At 51.9% G+C, this 19,691-nt stretch overlaps 7 protein-coding genes across 7 annotated transcripts; 4 read left to right on the forward strand and 3 right to left on the reverse strand.

Annotated features, from left to right (window-relative positions):
- Window positions 1-842: 842 nt before the first annotated feature.
- Window positions 843-3,854, reverse strand: BDV14DRAFT_107573 (uncharacterized protein). The gene is made up of 2 exons (XM_073765624.1): window positions 3,479-3,854; window positions 843-3,425 (listed from the first exon to the last, which is right to left on the reverse strand). The coding sequence occupies exons 1-2, from the start codon at window positions 3,701-3,703 to the stop codon at window positions 969-971; spliced, it is 2,682 nt and encodes an 893-aa protein (XP_073625353.1). The 5' UTR covers window positions 3,704-3,854; the 3' UTR covers window positions 843-968.
- Window positions 3,855-4,433: 579 nt separating this feature from the next.
- BDV14DRAFT_107607 (putative histone acetyltransferase (MysT1)) lies at window positions 4,434-5,849 on the forward strand. The gene has a single exon (XM_073765625.1). It carries the CDS (start codon window positions 4,663-4,665, stop codon window positions 5,710-5,712), a length of 1,050 nt encoding a protein of 349 aa, XP_073625354.1. The 5' UTR covers window positions 4,434-4,662; the 3' UTR covers window positions 5,713-5,849.
- On the reverse strand, window positions 5,842-8,083 carry BDV14DRAFT_178535 (chaperonin-containing T-complex subunit CCT6). Its single transcript, XM_073769606.1, has 7 exons — window positions 7,876-8,083; window positions 7,730-7,824; window positions 7,657-7,678; window positions 7,562-7,603; window positions 7,488-7,508; window positions 7,266-7,439; window positions 5,842-7,210 (listed from the first exon to the last, which is right to left on the reverse strand). Exons 1-7 carry the CDS (start codon window positions 7,915-7,917, stop codon window positions 5,987-5,989), a joined length of 1,620 nt encoding a protein of 539 aa, XP_073625355.1. The 5' UTR covers window positions 7,918-8,083; the 3' UTR covers window positions 5,842-5,986.
- Window positions 8,084-8,131: 48 nt separating this feature from the next.
- On the forward strand, window positions 8,132-10,141 carry sik1 (snoRNP complex protein NOP56). Its single transcript, XM_073769607.1, has 3 exons — window positions 8,132-8,447; window positions 8,500-9,619; window positions 9,675-10,141. The coding sequence occupies exons 1-3, from the start codon at window positions 8,284-8,286 to the stop codon at window positions 9,918-9,920; spliced, it is 1,530 nt and encodes a 509-aa protein (XP_073625356.1). The 5' UTR covers window positions 8,132-8,283; the 3' UTR covers window positions 9,921-10,141.
- A 265-nt stretch (window positions 10,142-10,406) lies between these two features.
- Window positions 10,407-11,237, forward strand: BDV14DRAFT_202890 (uncharacterized protein; the record flags this gene model as incomplete). The annotated part of the gene is made up of 1 exon (XM_073774149.1): window positions 10,407-11,237. One exon carries the CDS (start codon window positions 10,407-10,409, stop codon window positions 11,235-11,237), a length of 831 nt encoding a protein of 276 aa, XP_073625357.1.
- A 118-nt stretch (window positions 11,238-11,355) lies between these two features.
- Window positions 11,356-12,189, reverse strand: BDV14DRAFT_107633 (COX20 family protein). Its single transcript, XM_073765626.1, has 2 exons — window positions 11,789-12,189; window positions 11,356-11,731 (listed from the first exon to the last, which is right to left on the reverse strand). Exons 1-2 carry the CDS (start codon window positions 12,123-12,125, stop codon window positions 11,475-11,477), a joined length of 594 nt encoding a protein of 197 aa, XP_073625358.1. The 5' UTR covers window positions 12,126-12,189; the 3' UTR covers window positions 11,356-11,474.
- A 350-nt stretch (window positions 12,190-12,539) lies between these two features.
- BDV14DRAFT_202892 (DNA polymerase epsilon catalytic subunit POL2) lies at window positions 12,540-19,349 on the forward strand (the record flags this gene model as incomplete). The annotated part of the gene is made up of 3 exons (XM_073774150.1): window positions 12,540-13,153; window positions 13,201-13,340; window positions 13,390-19,349. 3 exons carry the CDS (start codon window positions 12,540-12,542, stop codon window positions 19,347-19,349), a joined length of 6,714 nt encoding a protein of 2,237 aa, XP_073625359.1.
- Window positions 19,350-19,691: the final 342 nt, after the last annotated feature.

A 19,691-nucleotide genomic window follows, 5' to 3' on the forward strand; every position in this document is an offset into this window, starting at 1 on the left:
CTTATGGATTGCCAGGAGCCTCAGCTTACGCCGTGGTGAGGTTGCACAAACAGACGCCTTCGCACAGCTTGCTGTAACCTACATTCAACCACGATCTCTTTGTGCTATAACTAATAATGAAAAGATTAACCTAATTCCAGTCCCGAAGCACGGCAAGTGCATGATACGGTCGCGAGTGACACACGGCTTACCTCGAAAGCGAATCCTCTCTCACATCATCTCGTTCACCCGAGCTTCCTTGTGGGAGCGAGATTCAGCACGTCTCAGCTAACAAGCTTCCGGAGCGGGATCGCAAGAGAATCAGCAATGGGCCGGAACAGCTCGATAATGATCATATCAGAACCCGAGAACCGGAGAAAAGCTCAAAGCGAAACCAGACTGAGGTTTGCGCGGTGAGCCTGTCTCTTGATGCGACGGCCCAGAACGCCTGTATTGCGTCGAAGCAGCCCTAGAGTACTCCGTACCTTGGTGACCGATGCTCAGACTCATGTTCTGAGGGCTCCAGGTGTGTATCAGCCCTAAGAAGTAGACCGAATAGCTCCACGAGAGAAGCGTAAGTCAAGGGCCAAGGCATAAGGGAGGCCAATCTTAGCCTCTTAGGTAGACAAGTCTATTATGGTGAGGTCAATATATGATATTTAATATCTGTATACTAGAGCTAACTGTGGCCGAACAAAAACCAATTGATCCGTAGGTAGTTGACTACAATATATCATGGGCTCCGAAGACTGATCTCCGAAGTATTTAGGTATGTAAACCCCACAGTGACTATCTACCTCATTTCTCACCCTCAGCGGGGCTTAGATACGTTTACTGGAAGCGGACCATTCAATAGTATTTGAGGGGTGATTCATTTTCAAATTCCCAAGACATATTAACCTAATGTTAGTCCACCCATTACGCCATGTAACCAGTACAGGAAGGTGGTAGATTATAACGAGAGAAAACAGGAATGGAAGAGATAGGCACTATTTCCGCAAGTTGTACGCCTCGCGCTCCTCCTCAATCATGCTGATTGCCTCGAAAAGATCGCCATTAGTTGCGGCGGCGTAGATTGACAGTCGCTGGGTGCCACCGTCTTCTTCAGTTCCGAATCCCATATCCATTAATCTGGCGACACACTCATCCAAAGCATCCTGCTTCCGCTGATTTAGGATTTGTTTCTTGGCTTCTCTTCTGGCAATGAGGTTGTCTGGCTCTTCTTCATGTGCGCTCAGCGTCGTCACATGCAGTGGCTGCTCGGGAGCGGGCTGTGAAAGATGATCAAACGAAGCTCGATGGCGAGGTCCCATAGGTCCCATATGTGGACCATGTCGAAGAGAGTAACGCTCAGTGGCCCGACGCCTCAGGCCGGGCGAGGGCTCGAAAGGATCAAACGATCGGCGATTATCTGGCATTCTCGTGGTTTCTGCGCGGTGAAGATGGCGAGGGTGAACCATAAGCGGAGGGAACCCCGGATGGTGTATGGACGAATACTCAGGCAACTCTGGCTGAGTTTCGCCCTCTCCAGATCGGGTTTGAATAGGTCCACGCCGAGAGCGCCTTCGCACAGGCTCCCTAGCCGTGGTAGAAGAAGCGTCTTGCTCATCTTGTGGGAAAGACCCAGGGATGTGCGACGAGGTAGCGCTCTCCTCGCGAGGCTGTAAAGTTTCATCTGCTTGGGGCACATTTCGAGTCTCGGTGCGAGCTAGCCGATGTTGCTCTTTAGCTGCAAGGCGCGCCTCAAGTTGAGAGACGGGTGGGAATCGGGCCTCTGCTGTGGCAACCATCTGATCATACACCTTTTCACCAGTTGGCTTCGGGCCAGCGCTGTCAGGCGCAGAAGCCAAAGTGTCATCGTTAGCGTCACGACGAATGACCCCCGAGGTCTGAGGAGCACTAGCCAACATCGCGGGATCTTGCCCCGCAGGCTCTTGGAGGATAAAGGAGACGGGTGTATGGTCAGTAGTTTCGAGGTTGATACGATGTCCATCAATGGTGGCTCCCTGTAGATTGTCGAGCGCAAGGGAAGCTTCGACACCAGCTGAAAAGGTGACATAGCCAAAGCCTGCATGCTTCATGGTTCTCGAGTCTCGAGGAAGTTTGACCTCGACATTTAGGCCTTTAGATGCAAAAACGTCCTTGACCATTTTTTCAGTCACTTCGAATCCGACATTGCCAATGAATAGGGTCCGAGATGGACCCGAAAAATCATGCGGCGTGGGAGCTGCAGGAGGTGGGTGGCGTATCCGGGAAGAAGGGCTAGCACAAGGATAGGTAAATAAAGGTGGTGCAGATGGAGCGGCAGGATGATTGAACGGATGCCCCGACCAATGAGGTGTAGGCAGATACCTCGGGACATGCGGATGCTGATGGGGTGGCCTGTACGGAAACTGCTCGTAGAAAGAGTGTTGCTGAGGCCTCGAACCGGACTCTGAGGAACCTTGATCGAAATCGGGGACAGCTTTTGGGTGGTTCTCCGGCACATTAGACAAAGGATTGTTCTCGTTTGCCGCCGACCCTGCTGCTGAGCCATGGTGTGAACTCGAAGGATTTCCTACATCGCTTGGTATGGTTGCTGACTGGTTGCTTGGCTCGGCAAAGTTGGGGAAATTGAAGAAAGGGTTCTGGTACTGTGCTGGAAAGGCACCCCGACTGGAATCATATAGAGTATCGAGCAGTGTTTGCCCCATACCACCAAGCTGTAAGCTTATTTCGCGCAAACCGTCCCAGACAGTGTCTGGTGTAGGAAGCTCTGAGAAGAGACGGGCGTTCGTTGGCCCAGCCTCTCGTCTGATATTCTCTGGGATACCATTAAGGGACGATGCCATGGCCCTGACTTGCGCTTCAACGGCCTGGAAGGCGCTACGCATGGAGTCTGTAATATCGCTTGGCAAAGATCTCCTGGCGCTGTCAAGATGTCTCTCGAGCTCTGGTATTTTGGCCTTCACTCCGGATCTTATGGCTTCTGCCACTTCCATGAGACTTTGCAGAGCAGAAGCAAAAGCCTCAGCCGTCTCCCGGGGTAAGTTGGGGGTGGAGTCAGTTTCGGTTGTTCTGGAAGACGAGGCACCCTCAGGGTTACTTTCTGAAGGCTGAGGCTGGTTCATCAATTTGACCATCTCCGCCTCAAACGCAGAGAGGAAAGATGCGGAACTCTCGTCCTTAGTTGTATTCGTCTGTTCAGTCACCACGGGCGACTTCTGCTCGCTACTGGCATCAGCTTCCAATGTCGTCGAACGCGTATCGAGGTCGTCCATAGCGACATCTGTATCCGCGAGCTCAGGAACTGTTTCATGTTCTCTGTGTTCAAATCTCTTCCAGAGATCTGTTATAGATTGTCGGCGGCGAATGTCGAACAGATGTATCGTCGAAGGGAACTCGGTATCGGTGGTTTGTGGAGGCGGCTCGTCGAGACGTTGAGCAAGCTCGAAAGAAGAACCGATCTATAATTCATTAGAGATACGAAAGAGAGAAAGTATTTGCAGGAAGGACGTACCGTGATGAGGTCTCCATCATCCTCATCTAGATAGGTTAGCCGAGCCTGAGGATTGGTGTAGGCGATTTCATCGTAGTCTGAAGCAGCCAACTGTACAAGTCCATGACGTCTCTGAGGGCCAACGCTCACGTCGGTTGCATTGTACAGATCAGAAGCAGTGTCTTCGATGATGTCGTGCAGTTGGGTATCCTCATGGAGGTCCCTTATCAGGAAAGGCCGAAGCATAGCTGATATGGCGGGCCCACTTGGACCGAGAGCTGGCCGTCGAAGACAAGGAATGTGACAGATTCGAAGCTATCTCGAGCAAGCTTGATGAACAGCACTACCGGGATGATGAAAGGAGAGATCGGGGGAAAATATGGATGAAGGTAAGCTTATGTACGAGTTGGAAGAGGAGAGAAGTGAGGGTGGCGCTGGGCGAAACGATAACTGCTGCCTGCCTGGGTATGGTATCTCACGGGAGCCAGGAGAACCTATCAAAGCTGTTCGCAGTTCACAGAGGCAAACAACACCGCCGGGTCAGACTGTCAGCTCTGTAGGACAGGAAAAACCGACTGAGGGGGTTGCAGGCAACAAGATAACGTGCGTATCCAGTCGCAGCTCTCAAAAGCTTGGATTGATAGAAGGGCCTGGTGAAGCTCTGGTGGCCAACCACGAGGAAGCGTACCCCGCGTATTTAGTAGCCGCTGGTGGATCAACTGATCTCCGATGCGCTTGTATCTTTTGATGTTGCGATTCTCGATGCCTGGAAGCTCGTGGTCGAGCTCTGCAGTGTAAGCATGTGGTGGCCAACTCGTCATGCAGTCTTTCGCATCTTGAGTCCGAGGTGTTTTTGGGACTCTTGAGCCTTCCTGGCCATAGAAGGCTCCCGTCCGGTTCCCTCACAGACTGAGCAACGCAAAGGCACGTGATCCTCAACGGCAAAGCAGCCGCGGTCTCGGCCACTACTGCACCGCGACTGCTGCGACCAGAACTATCTTAAAGATTGGGAGCGACAAACGATGGCAGCTTAAGCCGACCCGATCCACGTATTCAACTGTGGCATCTCTATAGGAGCACCCGCCAATGGCCCCGTCTCAGCGCCCTTCCTCCCCGCGCGTTTTCATATCATTTCGCGGACGTACGACACTCGAACCCGCGTAAACACCAGTCGCAAAACTTACTGCAGCTCGACTGTATGCCCGATGGCCACTGAATCCCCTCAAGCGCAACAACCGTTGACCCGCAACGTCCAACACATCGTTCTCGGCAACCTGCGCTTCCAAACCTGGTACCAGTCCATCTACCCCGAGGAACTAGTCAGCAAAGACACCGATACCCTCTACGTCTGCCGGTGGTGCTTCCGATATGCATGCGATATAGATACACATGCAAGGCACGCCAGCCTCTGCCCGCACCGAGCAACGCCCCCCGGAACAAAAGTTTACGACCACGGCGGGTACTCCGTGTGGGAAGTCGACGGCGCGGACAATAAACTCTTCGGGCAGAACCTATCGCTTTTCGCGAAATTGTTCCTCGACCACAAATCTGTGTTCTTTGACGTCGTCTCGTTCCTCTACTATATCCTCGTGTTCACCGATGACAATGACGCCAACGAAACACACCATATTCTCGGGTTCTTCTCAAAGGAGAAACTCTCCTGGGACGCGAATAACCTAGCTTGCATCCTCGTCTTTCCACCATACCAGCACAAGCAACTAGGCAAATTGTTAATGGGAGTGAGCTATAAAATCAGCGGCTGGGAGCGCGATAGCAGCCTAATCGGCGGCCCAGAGAAGCCGCTCAGTGACATGGGAGGCAGAAGCTATAGCCGGTTCTGGGAGGAGCGGATGGCGCGCCATCTCATCTTGCATGACTCTTCCAACGCAAACGCCAAGAACAAGGCATCAGCCCAGAAGCCTACCCCCGCTAAAGGCCGCAAGAAGCATCCGCACGAATTCATGACCGTTCAAGAAATCGGATTGGCGACGGGGATGCTAACGGAAGATGTCATTACCGCCCTCCGAGGCCTGGGCGCCATCGAACCACCGTCTCCTTCGAAGACGCGCAGAGGGGCTCAGGCGGATGGCGAGCCTGTCCCTGTTGTTGTTCGGCGCTCGAAGGTTCTGGACTGGGCCAAAGATCACAAGACCAGTATACGGGACCCGGTCAGGGCAGAAGGGTTTTTGCAAGGGCATTCGCAGCCTGTTGGGGATAGTGATATGGAGATACCCGATAGTGACGATGATGAGTGACCTTTACTATTACTCCACATGAATAGGCACCTTAATGATTAGAAACCTCTTTGTTGGCGTTGTAGGCGCTACGGATACGAAGTGCGGATAGAATCATGGCATAAACCTGGCCGAGACCCTCTAGACATAGGCAACAGCAATCATTATCTGAAAATAAAATTCATGGTCATATGTACCACTATTCAATACATTTTAGGCAGAAGCTGTTTTGAACAACTCCCACTCCCGAAGGTATGATTTTGCATCTATATTTTGTATCCGTGCTTCAAACCCCTCATTCCATACCACCAGGTCCACCCTGCTTACCCATCTGCCTAGCCTTAAGAAGCTCATCGCAGAGAAGTAAGTTAGAGGCAATACCCGAACTAGAAGCGATGCAGTTCCTCAGGACGCGGAAGGAGTCAAACACACCCTGCTGCACGGGGTCCATGGGGTCACCCGTGTTGAGGTCCAGACCGACAATGTTGCCGTCTGCGCGCTCTTCCTGGAGAACAGCGAGGGAGTCCTGGATGTCGTGGCCCGAATTATCGGCGAGGGTCTTGGGTATGATGAGGAGGGCGTCGGCGAATGCCTCCACACCCCAGCGGGCCTTGCCCTTGACGGATTTGCGGAATTCATCGGATGTAAGGTGTGCGTGGCAGGCGACTTGGAAGGCACCGGCGCCGGGGATAACGCATCCGTCGACGATGGTGTTGTAGACTGAGCGGAGACCATCGCGGACGGCGTCCTTGACTTGTGCGATGGTGTGGCCGTTGGGTCCCTTGATGAGGATGGTGACGGACTTGGGGTCCTTGACTTCTTCAACGAATGTGTACTTCTCTTCTCCGAGCTGGTGCTCGTAGACGAGACCGGCCCATCCAAGGACGTCGGGGGTGAGGTCTTCCACGGAGTTCTGGGCAATACCGCCGCAGATCAGCTGGAGACGCTCCATGTTTCTCCGCTTAGCGCGGCGAAGAGCCATAATGCCGTTCTTCACCAGGACGTCCAAGCTCAGAGGGTCAATACCCTTCTGGTTGATGACAACGAAGCCTTTCTTGGGATCGTCACCGCAAACCGCCTTCTTCAGTTCCACAATCTTCTGTAGCTTGGCATCCACGAACTTGCGCTCGCTCTCCACGAGCTTATCTCTCTGCTCGGCTGAGGAGTAGTAGAATCCTGAGTTGATTTCGGACTTCTCGTACTCAAGACTGACGTTGAGCGTAAGGATGAAGGCGTTCTCAACACGCTTCGGCATGTCGGGGTGACGAGCACCGTGGTCGAGGGCTAGACCGCGGATGAGCTGTGTATCGGAAGAGCTGCGATGTTGCATGGTCATGATTTCAACCATGTGCAGATCGGGCTTCTCAGGAGCCCGGTGGATAGCGAGAACGGCATCAACGATATCGGGAGTGAGTTTCTCGGCGAGGGCGCTGTTCAACTTTGTGCTAAGCGACGTGCGGGCGACGGAAAGGAGAAGTTCGCGGTCAATCGCACGCTCAATCTTGAACCGGTCGAGGAACTGCCCACATATCCATTAGCTTTGTATTGGCCGCTGATAAGTTCCCGATCCTCACCTTCAGAGCCTCGTTCTTAGCAATCTCGTAGCCGTCCGTGATAACTCGCGGGTGAAGTCCTTCGGAGATGTGACGGTCCGCCTGTCTCAGGAGTTCACCAACCAACAAAACAACCGACGTCGTTCCATCACCTGTGATATCATCTTGGGCGGTAGCAGCACGAGCGATCATAACCTTGTATTGTCAATATAGGAGAGGTCGTCGAAGGAGGGAAGGTCTTACGGCAGTGGGGTTTTGGATTTGCTGCTATTGTTAGCTCTATGTCCAAAAGGTTTGCGACTTTAGTATCAACTTACCATTTCACGAAGCAAAACATTTCCATCCTTTGTCAATTTTATCTGTTCGTAGCTTCGTCAGGTAATGTTTCTTCCAATGGCTCAGGGATTCATACACCACCAGCTCCATCCACCAACCTAGAGATAATTAGCTCAGCACTGACAAAAAACATCCAAGCTCAAACGTACATCTTCAGGGTTCCGGAGGGACCCAAGTTAGACTTCAGTACATCTTGGAGACCCTCACCAGCGCTGATGTTGACCTTCAGGGCCTCCGCTCTCCGCTATACACAATTTAGTCTCTGCACAGTTCACTGAGGGGCATTTCTCCATACTCTCGACTCCGCCTTAGGGTTCAGCAGCTGTGTTGCCGACATATCTGCGGATTAAATAAACAAAGGCAGATATATCAAAGATAAGATCACAAGCAAGGAACGAGAATCAAAAGAAAAGGGACCTGGTGCTGCCGCAAAAGTGTAGCCGCACACCCCGTAGTGGTGGTTTCCCGTCGAGCGGTGAGCGCGTGGTTTTGGCAAAAAGCCCACACTCGGGATCAGACTAGCGCCGGTTGAAAAAAAAAGAGCTCCGACGGTTCGACTCTGCAAATCTGCTTTTGTCCATTCCCACGCCAGTCGACAGCAGGTCTACAGCCCCATTGTTCCGCCAACGTCGAAGGGGGATTCGATTAATTGATTCCGATAGTACTTGTTATCTAGTACTGCAGGATATAGCCCACTTTAGCAATGGCCGACTTCATTCTCTTCGAGGGCCCTATGGGTTACTCGCTTTTCAAGGTCGCTCACAAAGGCGACACCGTGGGACACAGCCTGAAGGAGGTTCAGGAAGGTGTTGACGATCTGGCTAAGTTTGGCAAGATGGTCCAGCTTTCCAGCTTCTTGCCCTTCGAGTACGCTTTTAGGCCTTCAAGCTCTGTGCGATCCGCGACTGACCGAATATAGGAACAACAAGCAGGCCCTGAGCGAAATCAACGATATCTCCGAAGGTGTCGCCTCTGAGACTCTCATTTCTTTCCTCGAAATGAATCTTCCCAAGCCAAGCAAGAAGAAAAACATTACCCTGGGTCTCGCCGATAGGAACTTGGCCACCAGCATCAAGTCGGCTTTCTCTTTCGTCGACTGCGAAACCGGTGACACCAGCGAGGTCGTTCAGGACATGCTCCGTGGAGTCAGACTGCATGCTAGCAAGTTGTTGAAGCAGCTCCGTGAGGGTGATATGGATACTGCTCAACTCGGTCTTGGTCACGCCTACTCGCGCGCCAAGGTTAAGTTCTCCGTTCAGCGCGACGACAACCACATTATCCAGGCTATCGCTATCCTCGACCAGCTCGACAAGGCCATCAACACTTTCTCCATGCGTGTGCGCGAGTGGTACTCCTGGCACTTCCCTGAACTCATTAAGATCGTGTCTGACAACCAACGCTACGCTCAACTCGCTCTCTCCATTAAGGACAAGAAGACCTTGACTGACGAGAGCCTTCACGACATTGCTGCTCTTGTTGAGGATGACGAGGGTGTTGCTCAGAGCATCATCGATGCTGCGAAGCGCAGTATGGGTCAGGACATCTCAGAGTCCGACATGGAGAACGTCATCTCCTTCGCCTCGCGCGTCGTCAGCCTTTCCAAGTACCGCAAGTCCCTCCACGCTTACCTCGTTTCCAAGATGAACGTCGTCGCTCCCAACCTTGCTGCTCTGATCGGAGACATCGTTGGTGCCCGTCTCATTTCGCACGCCGGAAGCTTGACCAACCTCTCCAAGTACCCTGCTTCTACTGTGCAGATCTTGGGTGCCGAGAAGGCCCTCTTCAGAGCCCTGAAGACCAAGGGTAACACCCCCAAGTACGGTCTTCTGTACCACTCGTCTTTCATTGGCCGCGCTGGCCCCAAGAACAAGGGTCGTATCTCCCGTTTCTTGGCCAACAAGTGTTCTATTGCTTCCAGAATCGACAACTTCAGCGAAGAGCCCACGACGAAGTATGGTGATGCTCTCAAGAAGCAGGTTGAGGAGCGTCTCGAGTTCTATGCCTCTGGTGCTCCCCCCACCAAGAACGAGGTTGCCATGGTATGTTTACCGTCTACTATCTAATGAAAGAAAGCACGAAACTAATTGTTACCAGAAAAACGCCATGGATGCTGTCCTGGCTGGCATGGATGTTGATGGCGACGACAGTGACGCCGAGATGAAGGACGTTGACGAGAAGAAGGAAAAGAAGGAGAAGAAGGAAAAGAAAAAGGAGAAGAAGGACAAGGGCGAGAAGGAAGAGAAGAAGAAGAAGCGCAAGTCGGATGTCGGCGAGTCAGAAAAAAAGAAGCGGAAGCACGACAGTGATGCTGAGCCATCCAAGAAGAAGAAGAAGGCCTAAACCCACTATTTCTTGGGATGGGAGGGCGTCTTTTCGCGGCGTTGTACGGTTGCTTTATTCGCTTTACTGTGGTTTCTACATTGTCTGTTTCAGTTTTCTCCTTCATGATCTGATGGACCTTATTCTGTAAATTATGCGATCTAAGGCTTGCGCCTTTCAAAACTTGGTTTTAGCTACAGAATATCACTCTTGAATCATCTTCTAGCTTTGTCTTACGCAGTGGCCTGGAACCTTCCGGCCGGATAAGTGGCCATCCCCTCATCTAGTACCGGCCTCCAAGTGGACAAACGACTCACGTTGCTGTGGCTTCCTTTCTCCCGCTGCCCTGACAATGCGGCAACGCTTTGCATCCTCCTTGCATGATACCGTCTAAGGATGTCTTTGTGAACACTGCAGCTCGACGATCGCAGGAGGTGAAGCTGCGCTCAAATAGGCGGCCTTATCATCGTCGATGCCCCTCCTCACCAGTCTCACCCCGCGGCGATGATGGCATCGCAGTTATCTTTACAGATCAATTCTCAGTTTCGAGAGCCATCTGAAGCTCTAAATGGCTTCAATCGATCTTCCTCACCCGAGTCATCTCAATCCGTTGTTAGCCCCCAAGAAGCCAGAGTCCGAGACTGGGAAGACCATGGAAATTATAGTCCTCGAGCCGTGGTGGCCGGTCGCCTAGGTGAGCTGGCAATACGGGGCGATTTCCACCAGCTTCCCGATCGCAGTCTCCACCAAACATCACTTCTTCCGTTCTGGCAGACAAACAGTTTTTCAAAGCCATCCGACACCCATGGCCTCAATGCCTCTCATGACATGCCCGAATCGGTGACTTTCCCTGCAACAGAGTGCTATTCTCCCCCACAAGAGGCCAATGCCCCTTCCACCTCAGCTCCAGCTGCCGACGCTCGGCCGCAGCTCGAAATCCCAGAAACACCCGTGAAGCGGTCGAGACAAACCAGTGCAAGTCCTCGAAAGAGAAAAGTTCCCACTTCTCCGAGACCGCGCAAGTCAAGCAAGTCGCCGCCACCCTCTGATAATACGGGCGAAGATCTACTCACCTGGAACGACTCTGAAATCACCGGTCACAATGCGACGGATCCAGACGACGATGGCTACGGCATCAACGGTATAGGTTTCAAGCCCACTGCAGCAATTGCATGGGCTAGGTCCCAGAAACGACAAAAGCAAGTTTCGGAATGGAGAAATCGAGAAGCAAGAGAAGCGCGCGAAAAGCGCAGAGAACGACGAGTCGGCAATGATTTGGATAAGTTGCGGACAGTTCAGTCAGGTGCTATACAAAAGAGGGTCAAATTCGACGTGTGACCTCCCTCTGAAATTGGATTTGATATCGGTATTTCTCTCGTTCTATACGGCATGATTGCATATTTATGATGGAGCGACAATGGCGAACAACGACGGCGTTACTTGGGTTCATCGGGACGTGAGCGGGCTCATGAACAATTACTTGGGCAGAACGGCGTTTTATATACATTAAAAGTACATCCCAACGTAATATACAGAATGGAGCCAGACTCCGTCACTCCAGAATGTGCGAAACCTCTACCAAAACTTGTAGTTGGAGGGATTCGTCCAACTCTTGCGTTTCTTTTCCTCTTCCGCCAGGCGAGCGGCCTCCGCAACCTGTTCTTCCTTCTCTCGTTGCTTCTTCATTTTCAACTGTGCCATCATTTCCACAGCTTGCTTCATTCCATCTAGTTCCTGTCTCCGTCGGTGTCGGCAGAATTCGTGTAATCCAAGAGATGTAACGGCGAAGACACCAACTGCCCAGTTGCACGCGGACCATATCGAGCGCATTCCTATGCAGGTTCAAGTCAGATACAGTGCATCTGGTTGTGTCCTTCAGGTATATTTACCTCCCAGAATGCCCCTCACTCCGCCGATTCCGAACCCAGCGCCAATGCCGTATAGTAATGAGTCGCGCGCGCACCCGGTTTTGTAGAAAGTTGTCGTAGTGTGCATTGGTAACGTTTTCACTGCTTCCATCATAGAGACGTCGTTCGCTTTCTTCCCAATTGCATTCGGCAACATGTTCACTTGCTCCTCCGGGTTGCCAAAGGCTTCCCATAATTTTCCGACTTGTGATTGCGATCGTTCATACTTTGGTTTCTGCGCCGGGGAAGTATCGTCCGCCGTATCGGACATATTCTTCTCTGCCTTGAAGGTGCGGATGTCCCGTGTATCGTCTGCCATTTTGAATTGTGCTGCTGATCAAGGAAAACCAATCGAGTACTGCTACTCTGCGGAAACAATCATGATATCGCGGTCTATTGTTTCTCCGGACAGCTGTCGACCGTCCACAAGCAGGTGGTTCTTCCGGCGGTCACGTTACCTCGACCAATCAAATGGCACGCGTATAGTAAAGCGCGTAGCAACGCGTCGGTCCGCGGAGCCCTTTGATGGGTTTCTGCATGCTCCGACGGGCCAAATCGAGACCCATTGGATCTTGAATACCCATCTTTCGGGCGAAACACCTCAAGTCATAATTCTCTGGTCCAAAAGCAAGACCTTCATACGAATACCGGTTTTATCTACCCATCGCGTTCGATGTTCCACCAACTCTCCTTCTCATAACTGCAGTAAACCCAACTGCCGGGGCGTGTCGCAATGCCTTCACGAAAACCAAGCAAGTATGGCAACAATACCAAGTTCCGGTCCGGCGCCGCCTCATTCAACCCACGGAAAACGAAGACCGTCGAATTCTCCTCTCTCCGATCCTCAGAAGCCACATCCCAAGATGAGAAATTCGAGGCGATCCGGCTGGCAAACAGCATCGACGAGACGCTGGGTTTCCCGCGGTTCGAGGCCGGCGAAAAGAGAGCAGGATGGCTTATAAACATGCACAGCACGTCAATAGAGGACCCGAATGTCCCTGGGGGCCGCGCCGGCGTGGACTACTATTTCCTCGAGGACGACGGTGGGAGCTTCAAGGCGACGGTGGAATATGACCCGTACTTTCTTATTGCGGTTAAGACGGGCCGCGAGGCAGAGGTTGAGGAGTACTGCCGGAGAATGTATGAGGGACTTATAAAGAAGATTAAGAGGGTGGAGAAGGAAGATCTCAAGCTGCCAAATCATCTACTTGGGCATCGGAGGACATTTCTTCAGTTGAGCTTTGCCAGTGTGAGCCACTTGCTTGAGGTGCGCAGGACGCTGTTACCGCTGGCAGAAAAAAACAGAAAAAATGTCAATATGATGGACACTTATGTAGAGATTTCGAGGTTGGTTATGCAGTACCCGACCTGAGACCATGGCTGACTTGACGCAGCGCAAACGCGGGATTTGATCTCTTTGACGACGAACTAATTAATGAGACACGAACTAATGGCACAACTAATGCGAGTGATTTTATACTTGATATTCGGGAGTATGACGTCCCATACCATGTTAGAGTGGCGATTGATAAAGGTATATTTGGTCCGAGCTACATACAGCAACATTACTGACAGTGCGCAAGATATCCGGATAGGAAAATGGTACACGGTAGAGGCGAAGCACGGCGTTATTGAATTGACTTGCTTGGAGGAACGACTGACCAGAGCGGACCCAGTTGTCCTCGCCTTCGATATTGAGACTACAAAGCTGCCGCTCAAGTTCCCCGATTCCGTGATTGACCAGATCATGATGGTTTCGTACATGATTGATGGCCAGGGATTTCTCATTACAAACCGAGAAATAGTATCGGAGGACATTGGAGACTTCGAATACACGCCCAAGCCCGAATACAGCGGTCCGTTTATGATCTTCAACGAGCCAAACGAGCGTGCGGTCCTCGAGCGATTCTTCGAGCACATACAGGCAGCGAAACCGACGGTCATTGCCACATATAACGGTGACTTTTTCGATTGGCCTTTCGTCGAAGCTAGGGCAAGCGTCCTGGGTATCGACATGTACAAGGAGATCGGATTCCGGAAGAACAGCGAAGACATCTATGTCAGCGACCACTGTGCTCACATGGATTGTTTCGCATGGGTCAACCGTGATAGTTATCTCCCGCAAGGTTCTCGTGGTTTGAAGGCAGTTACAGTCGCAAAGCTCGGCTATGACCCAGACGAACTTGATCCAGAACTCATGACACCTTATGCGAGCGAACGTCCACAGACACTGGCCGAGTACTCCGTTTCCGATGCCGTCGCAACATACTACCTCTACATGAAATACATCCACCCTTTTATCTTCTCCCTCTGCACCATTCTCCCTCTCAACCCCGATGATACGTTGCGCAAAGGTACCGGAACGCTCTGCGAGATGCTGTTGATGGTGCAAGCATACAAGGGCAACATCGTCTTGCCGAACAAGCACAAGGACCCTCCTGAAGCCTTTTATGAAGGGCACTTGCTTGAGTCTGAGACCTACGTCGGTGGGCACGTGGAAAGTATCGAGGCTGGAGTGTTCAGAAGTGACATCCCGGTCCCATTCAATGTCGACCCAACCGCGGTGGGCGAGCTACTGCGGGATCTCGACGCGGCCCTCAAGTTCAGTATCGAGGTGGAAGAGAAAAAGTCACTTGACGACGTTACCAACTATGACGAAGTCAAAGGCCAAATTTCCAAGCTCCTCATTGATCTCAAGGAGAACCCCCAAAGAAATGAAGTGCCTTTCATCTACCACTTGGATGTCGCTTCTATGTATCCGAATATTATGATCACGAACCGGCTTCAACCTGACTCCCTCATCCAAGAATCGAACTGCGCTGCATGCGACTTCAATCGCCCTGGAAAGACATGTGATCGACGCTTACCGTGGGCCTGGCGTGGTGAGTTCTTACCAGCTAAGCGCGACGAATACAACATGATTCGGCAGGCTGTCCAAAACGAGCGCTTCCCCGGCCGAACGAAGAAGGCCCCAATGCGCGCGTTCACTGAGATGAGTGCGGACGAACAGGCGGCCATCGTTAAAAAGCGACTACAAGACTACAGTAAAAAGATCTATCACAAAATCCACGACAACAAGACGATGGTACGCGAAGCCATCATTTGCCAGCGAGAAAACCCCTTCTATGTTGATACCGTGCGTGACTTCCGTGACCGACGATACGACTTCAAGGGAAAGCAGAAGGTGTGGAAGGGCAAGACCGATTCCCTAAAGTCGTCGGGTGCCCCTGCTAGCGAGGTGGACGAAGCGAAGAAGATGATCGTCCTTTACGACTCTTTGCAGCTTGCCCACAAGGTCATCCTGAACAGTTTCTACGGTTATGTCATGCGAAAGGGGTCTCGATGGTACTCCATGGAGATGGCAGGTGTCACTTGTTTGACTGGTGCTCGTATTATCCAGATGGCGAGAGAGCTTGTTGAACGAATTGGACGACCACTTGAGCTTGACACGGACGGTATCTGGTGTATGCTTCCTGGAACCTTCCCGGAGAACTTCTCATTCACTCTGAAGAACGGCAAGAAGCTGGGCATCTCGTACCCTTGTGTCATGTTGAATCATCTCGTCCACGGGAGCTACACGAATCACCAGTACCAGGCTCTTGCCAACCCGGCCACATTCAAGTATGAGACGCACAGCGAAAATTCTATCTTCTTCGAAGTCGACGGTCCGTACAGAGCTATGATTTTACCTACATCGAAGGAAGAGGACAAGAACTTGAAGAAGCGTTATGCTGTGTTCAACGACGATGGTTCTCTGGCAGAATTGAAAGGTTTCGAGGTCAAGCGACGTGGAGAGCTTAAACTTATCAAGATCTTCCAGACGCAAATCTTCAAATTCTTCCTTGAAGGTTCAACGCTTGCTGAGACTTATGCTGCAGTGGCTCGTGTGGCTGACCGATGGCTGGACGTCCTGTATGAGCATGGATCAACGCTGGCTGACGAGGAACTTATCGAGCTTATTTCCGAGAACCGAAGCATGACCAAGACTCTCGAGGAATATGGTAACCAGAAATCGACTTCTATCACGACCGCCCGGCGTCTCGCGGAGTTCTTGGGAGAGCAGATGGTCAAGGATAAAGGTCTCAACTGTAAATACATCATCTCAGCGAGGCCGAGGAACACGCCTGTTACGGAACGAGCTATCCCAGTTACTATATTCTCTGCTGAAGAGAGCATCAAGCGCCACTTCCTGCGGAAATGGCTTAAAGAAGACCCTGGTGATATGGATCCTCGCAGCGTCATTGACTGGGATTATTACCTCGAGCGTCTGGGGTCTGTCGTGCAGAAGCTTATCACTATTCCAGCCGCCCTGCAGAAGATCCGTAACCCGGTTCCTAGGGTTGCCCACCCTGACTGGCTTCAGCGGAGGATCAACAGGCAGGATGACAAGTTCAAGCAGGTGAAGATGACTGACATGTTCGGAAAGACCGAGAAGAACCCATTGGCGGACATCTCAGCCAACGTCCTTGATCATCGTGTCCAGCATGCCGACAACCTTGACGAAGCAATGGCAAGCTCAATGGAGAAACTCAAGTCATCGTCTCCGAATAAGCTGCAAGGGAAGCGAAAGCATCCCGAGAGTCAACCTAAGACATCGCTTGACCCATTCGCCAGCCTCCCGGCGAAGATGCCGTCTATTAACGATGACTACGTTGGTTTCTTAAAGTATCAGAAGCAAAAATGGAAGATTCAAAAGCAAGCTCGACTTCGCCGCAGACAACTCTTTGGTGAACGGGCGAATGCCGGAGGGGACTCACTGAGCCACCTATTCAGAAACCAAGCTGAGATGCTGTATATTAGTACATGGCAAGTGCTGCAGCTGGCTGGAACGGCTCGGCCTGGAATTGTGAAGGCGTTCGTTCTGATCGACCGCAAGATCCATGCTCTTACAGTCAAGGTGCCACGAACTGTATACATCAACCTGAAGCAAGACTCGCTTCCTGAAGTCGATGTACCGGAATGTGAGGTCGAGAAGGTCAATCATATATTACCGAACGGGCACCCCTCAGTCCACTTGTTCAAGCTTACTTTATCCGAAGAGACTTTCCTACGAGAATCAGACAAGATTGACACCCTCTTGCAACACCCGAGTGTTGAGGGTGTTTATGAGAGAAACATCCCCTTGAATCTCCGAGCGGTCCTGAAGCTTGGCAGCATTTGTACATTTGACGAAGACCAGCGAGGTGGGCTTGGTGAGGGACTTGACCGCGGTTTTAACCTCTCGACCTTGTGCCGTACAACCGGGGAGCAAACGTACCTTCAAGATTCGCCTCTGGCATACCATTTCCTGTACCATGTTTCCTCTGGTGACAAGCAAATATTTGCTATCTTCTCGAGCACGAAGAGCGAAGCGCACATTGTCATCCTCAACCGTGCTAGGGATGTTCAAGGTCTACCCAACGTCGACAAGATCTACTCCGAGCTTCTTACCCGCAAGAAGCAAGACCAGTCGGGTGACCAGGCTGAAGGAGCATTCGAGTACCAAGACAAAATCCACTTCAGAACTACCCAGATCACGACAAGAAGAAAAGCATACTTGGAAGTTGGTGACCTGATCAAGAAGCTCCGGAGCGACGAGACTATGCCCGCAATTATGATCATACAATCGCAGCAAAGGAACCGTCTCTGCCATGACATCGCGATACTAAAGGAATACCCCATTTTACCAGTGAAGCCAGAAGTCTCGGATATGAGCCTCCCGCCCTTGGGCTGGCAGTCTTTTATTGCCCGGAGGCTTGTGACGCACTACCTGTACCTTTCGTCGTGGATCCAACACCTCACATTACTCTCTCGATACGGCGATGTCCCGCTTTGCAATCTCGAGAGTGATGATCCGCGGTTCCTGATTGATATCTCATATGCCAGGCGACTCCAGCAAAACAACGTCGTTTTGTGGTGGTCTTCAGGCGCAAGACCGGACCACGCAGGGTACGAGAAGGATGACATTACCGGTCCGCTTGAAAGAGTTCCTATGCCATCTGTCAATGTTCCAGGCTCGTATACCACCGTCTGTGTTGAGCTTGAAGTTCGCAATCTAGCCATCAACACCATCCTCACCTCCTCAATTATTAATGAGATGGAAGGAGCCGACTCACTGCTGGCTCCCTCCGAGCCATCCGCCGAAGGTAGCGGCTCTGGGGTTCTCTACTCTGAGAAGGCTTTCGCATCTGCCGGTGCAGTTGTGCTACGTGAAATGGTGAAGCACTGGTGGTCGGAAGCCTGTCAAGGGAGTAACATGGCCGACATCATGGTGCAGCATCTTATCCGATGGGTGGAGAGTCCTGCTTCATGCCTTTACGATCGGTCGTTGCACCAATACGTGCGAATGCTGTCAAGAAAATCCTTCCAGCAACTTATGGCTGAATTCAGGCGCGTAGGCTCAAATGTTGTTTTCGCTAGTCCGACTCGTCTCTTGCTTCAGACTTCGAAGACGGAGGTCGCGAACGCTTACGCGTACAGTCAGTATGTGCTGAAGTCGATTCGAGGCAACCCTTCGTTTCACTTCATCGACCTCGACATCAAGGAATATTGGGACTATCTCGTCTGGTACGACGAGTACAACTACGGTGGCAAGGGATGCCAGGAAGTCGTTGAGACGGAGGAGCAGCCGTTGGAAACCGTCATGCATTGGCAGCTCAGTCGATTCCTCCCAACACCGATGCAGACCATCTTCCACGAATGGGTCGTGGAGTACCTCGAACTCATGCACGGCTTCAAACGTCCAGAGATTGACGACTCGTCCACTCCACGCCCGACACAGATTCCCCTTACAACTCCGGCCGGCGAAGAAAACGCCGAGCTATCAGCGGCCCTCGCAGAGCGCTTCTCCAAGCCCCTGAAAAAGCAAATATCGGGCCTGATCCGCCGACAGCGCGAAGAGCTCTTGCACCCCGAGCTCGCATCCGACTACACCTTCCCCGTCCTCCCCGGCGTTTTGACCAACCCGAATGAGAAGAAGCGCAACCCGGCCCTCGAACTTGTTAAACTCCTCATGCAAGTCCTCAGTCTATCGAAGACAACAACACTCGAGACTCGCCTTCTTCGCCGTGAGCTCCTCGCCCTCTTCGAAGTCCGCGAGTTTAGCAAAGAAGGCCGCTTCGAGAACCCCGGCAATAGCCTTAAGATTCCTGAACTCACGTGCGCCGCCTGCTGTCTAATCCGCGATCTGGACCTCTGCCGCGACGAAGACGTCCTTCCAGAGCCTGGGAGTGGAACTGATGGGAACACTTCGAGCGCTGTGGCGAGACCGTGGCGCTGTCCTTTCTGTCAGACGGAGTATGATCGTCTTGCACAGGAAGAGATGCTCATTGGTCAGGTCTGGGGAATGGTCATTGCCTGGCAGACGCAGGACCTCAAGTGCTCGAAGTGTAGCACTCTGAAGGTTAGTGAGTTTATGGAGCACTGCTCGTGCAGTGGAAGCTGGGTGGAGACGATGAATCGGGGTGATATTGAGAAGAGGTTGCGCGTGCTAGAGAGCGTGGCGAAATTCCATGAGCTTAAGCTTTTGCAGGGAGTTGTTGAGGAGGTTCTGTCGCAGGTTTAGCCTGTTTTTTTTTTTTTTTTTCTCTAACTTACGTTGTTTGTGGCGTTGGTGCTGGTTTGTCTGTTTGTCCACTCTATATAGCATGGTTTGGATTGGGGCGTGGCATTCGTGGGCATATTGCTATGTAGTTTACTTCACTTTTACCAATACAGATGTATAATCATTATCAGCTTATCGACCTTTGTGGCAAGAACAATCTTCTTACTCCTGCTGCTATGATCTCAGCAAAATCAAGGCTGGTGGCCACGGTGTTCGGACGCTGCCCGGTACCAAGCCCAGCCTCCATCCCAAAAGCACGTCAGAACAACCAGACCCTGAGAGGTAATAGCCCATACCACGCTA

This window comes from Aspergillus stella-maris, assembly GCF_047715825.1.
Source record: "Aspergillus stella-maris strain CBS 113639 unplaced genomic scaffold BDV14scaffold_52, whole genome shotgun sequence".
NCBI classification, from domain to species: Eukaryota; Fungi; Ascomycota; class Eurotiomycetes; order Eurotiales; family Aspergillaceae; genus Aspergillus; species Aspergillus stella-maris.

Bases quoted from the DNA above. Each gene is read 5' to 3' on its own strand.
- BDV14DRAFT_107607 (XM_073765625.1), top strand. From the start codon at position 4,663: ATGGCCACTGAATCCCCTCAAGCGCAACAACCGTTGACCCGCAACGTC.
- sik1 (XM_073769607.1), top strand. From the start codon at position 8,284: ATGGCCGACTTCATTCTCTTCGAGGGCCCTATGGGTTACTCGCTTTTC. The intron at 8,448-8,499 runs GTACGCTTTTAG...GACCGAATATAG, and splicing joins TCCAGCTTCTTGCCCTTCGA to GAACAACAAGCAGGCCCTGA. The intron at 9,620-9,674 runs GTATGTTTACCG...AATTGTTACCAG, and splicing joins CCAAGAACGAGGTTGCCATG to AAAAACGCCATGGATGCTGT.
- BDV14DRAFT_178535 (XM_073769606.1), bottom strand. From the start codon at position 7,917: ATGTCGGCAACACAGCTGCTGAACCCTAAGGCGGAGTCGAGA. The intron at 7,604-7,656 runs GTATGAATCCCT...AGCTACGAACAG, and splicing joins TGGTGGATGGAGCTGGTGGT to ATAAAATTGACAAAGGATGG. The intron at 7,440-7,487 runs GTAAGACCTTCC...TGACAATACAAG, and splicing joins AAATCCAAAACCCCACTGCC to GTTATGATCGCTCGTGCTGC.
- BDV14DRAFT_107573 (XM_073765624.1), bottom strand. From the start codon at position 3,703: ATGCTTCGGCCTTTCCTGATAAGGGACCTCCATGAGGATACCCAACTG. The intron at 3,426-3,478 runs GTACGTCCTTCC...AATGAATTATAG, and splicing joins ATGATGGAGACCTCATCACG to ATCGGTTCTTCTTTCGAGCT.
- BDV14DRAFT_107633 (XM_073765626.1), bottom strand. From the start codon at position 12,125: ATGGCAGACGATACACGGGACATCCGCACCTTCAAGGCAGAGAAGAAT. The intron at 11,732-11,788 runs GTAAATATACCT...GAACCTGCATAG, and splicing joins AGTGAGGGGCATTCTGGGAG to GAATGCGCTCGATATGGTCC.